The sequence below is a fragment of the Mandrillus leucophaeus genome, unplaced genomic scaffold (assembly GCF_000951045.1).
Source record: "Mandrillus leucophaeus isolate KB7577 unplaced genomic scaffold, Mleu.le_1.0 Scaffold441, whole genome shotgun sequence".
NCBI classification, from domain to species: domain Eukaryota; kingdom Metazoa; phylum Chordata; class Mammalia; order Primates; family Cercopithecidae; genus Mandrillus; species Mandrillus leucophaeus.
This window is the reverse complement of record NW_012104710.1, coordinates 379,659-381,035: the sequence shown is the minus strand read 5'-3', so window position 1 is coordinate 381,035 and position 1,377 is coordinate 379,659. Positions and strand designations below refer to the sequence as shown.

Here is a 1,377-nt window from a genome sequence, read left to right as displayed (position 1 = left end):
GAAGTGACAACCAGAAACCAGCAGTCATTAGGCACTTAGGGAATTAAGCCCTGTGCAGAGAATCAGTATTTGTAAACGTCTTTTTGGTATTTTAATTAAAACAAAATTTTTTTTTGAAACAGAGTCTCACTCTGCCACCCAGGCTGGAGTGCAGTGGTACGATCTTGGCTCACCGCAACCTCTGCCTCTTGGGTTCAGTGATTCTTCTGCCTCAGCCTCCTGAGTAGCGGGGATTACAGGCATGCACCAACACGCCCAGCTAATTTTTTGTGTTTCTCCTAGAGACGGGGGTTTCACCTTGTTGCCTAGGCTGCTGTCAAACACCAGACCTCAAGTGATGCACCTTCCTCGGCCTCCCAAAGTGCTGAGATTACAGGCATGAGCAACCACACCTAGCCTGATATTTTAATTATTAATAATCATTCAAAGTAATCATCTCCTTTGTCCTGAAGTGTTCCACATCCATTCTGTGTCTAAGAGAATAAGATTATCTAGGAATCCACAAAATGAGAGCCCTGTCCCAGATCAAGCTATTCAACGCACATATCGCCTCTTAACTAGCATCTTACATCAAGAAACCTCAATGACACTTACATGGATGGTGCACTTCTAGGCAGTCCCATGGCATTTGTGGGTGGGATGGAAGGGAGAGAAGGCAGAACAGAGCTGAGAAAAGCCACGGGGTTCTGAATCCGGCTGGTAGGAGAGACAGGAGTTGGGGACACACAGCGGGGCTGAAACTGGTTTCCGCTGGGGATGGAAAATGTGAGTGGTGGTGGTGTTGGCTCTGTTGGGCCTGGTGGGGGTGGCTCATTTTGGATGGAAAGCCCTCCTGGAGATTTGGTTTGCATGGAGGGGTGAGACACTAAGAGGCTTTCTTTGCTCACTGTCCTCTGAATAGTTTGAGGAGTGCTGCTCAAAGTGAACACCGGAGAGCTGGAAGGGGCCACGGTTGCTGCGGTGGTGTTCGTGGAGGGGAAGAAATGCTTCGGCCGGGCCAAGCTGAACGTCTGTGATGAAGGAGCCTTCACCTGCTTACTGGATGTTGTCACCGCTGGGGGAGCAGTGGAGTTCAAAACACTCATGTTGAAAGGAAACTCCTTAGGAGATGAAGGAGATGGGTTTTGCAACTGGTGTTGTTCCAGTAAGACTTGGTTATGAAGCTGTTGTAACTGAGTGGAATCACTGTACACAAAACAAGGGTGGAGAGAGAGAAGGAAATGTGTTATTATTGGCCTCACCTTTCAAACAATGTACAGATAGACTGTTTATAACTTGATGATAGGCGGGGTACGGTGGCTCATGCCTGTAATCCCGGCACTTTGGGAGGCGGAGACAGGGGGATCACTTGAGTCCAGGAGTTTGAGACCAGCCTGG

The 1,377-nt window shown here is 48.7% G+C and overlaps 1 protein-coding gene across 6 annotated transcripts in view; it reads right to left on the bottom strand.

The window, feature by feature from the left end:
- The window catches only part of MYPN (myopalladin), a 120,945-nt gene that overhangs the window by 49,828 nt on the left and 69,740 nt on the right, over positions 1-1,377 (bottom strand). For all 6 annotated transcript variants that reach the window (XM_011994082.1, XM_011994081.1, XM_011994084.1 and 3 more), the window contains one exon: positions 595-1,185. In XM_011994082.1, the coding sequence (XP_011849472.1) occupies positions 595-1,185 (591 nt within the window). The remainder of the gene's footprint in view (positions 1-594; positions 1,186-1,377) is intronic.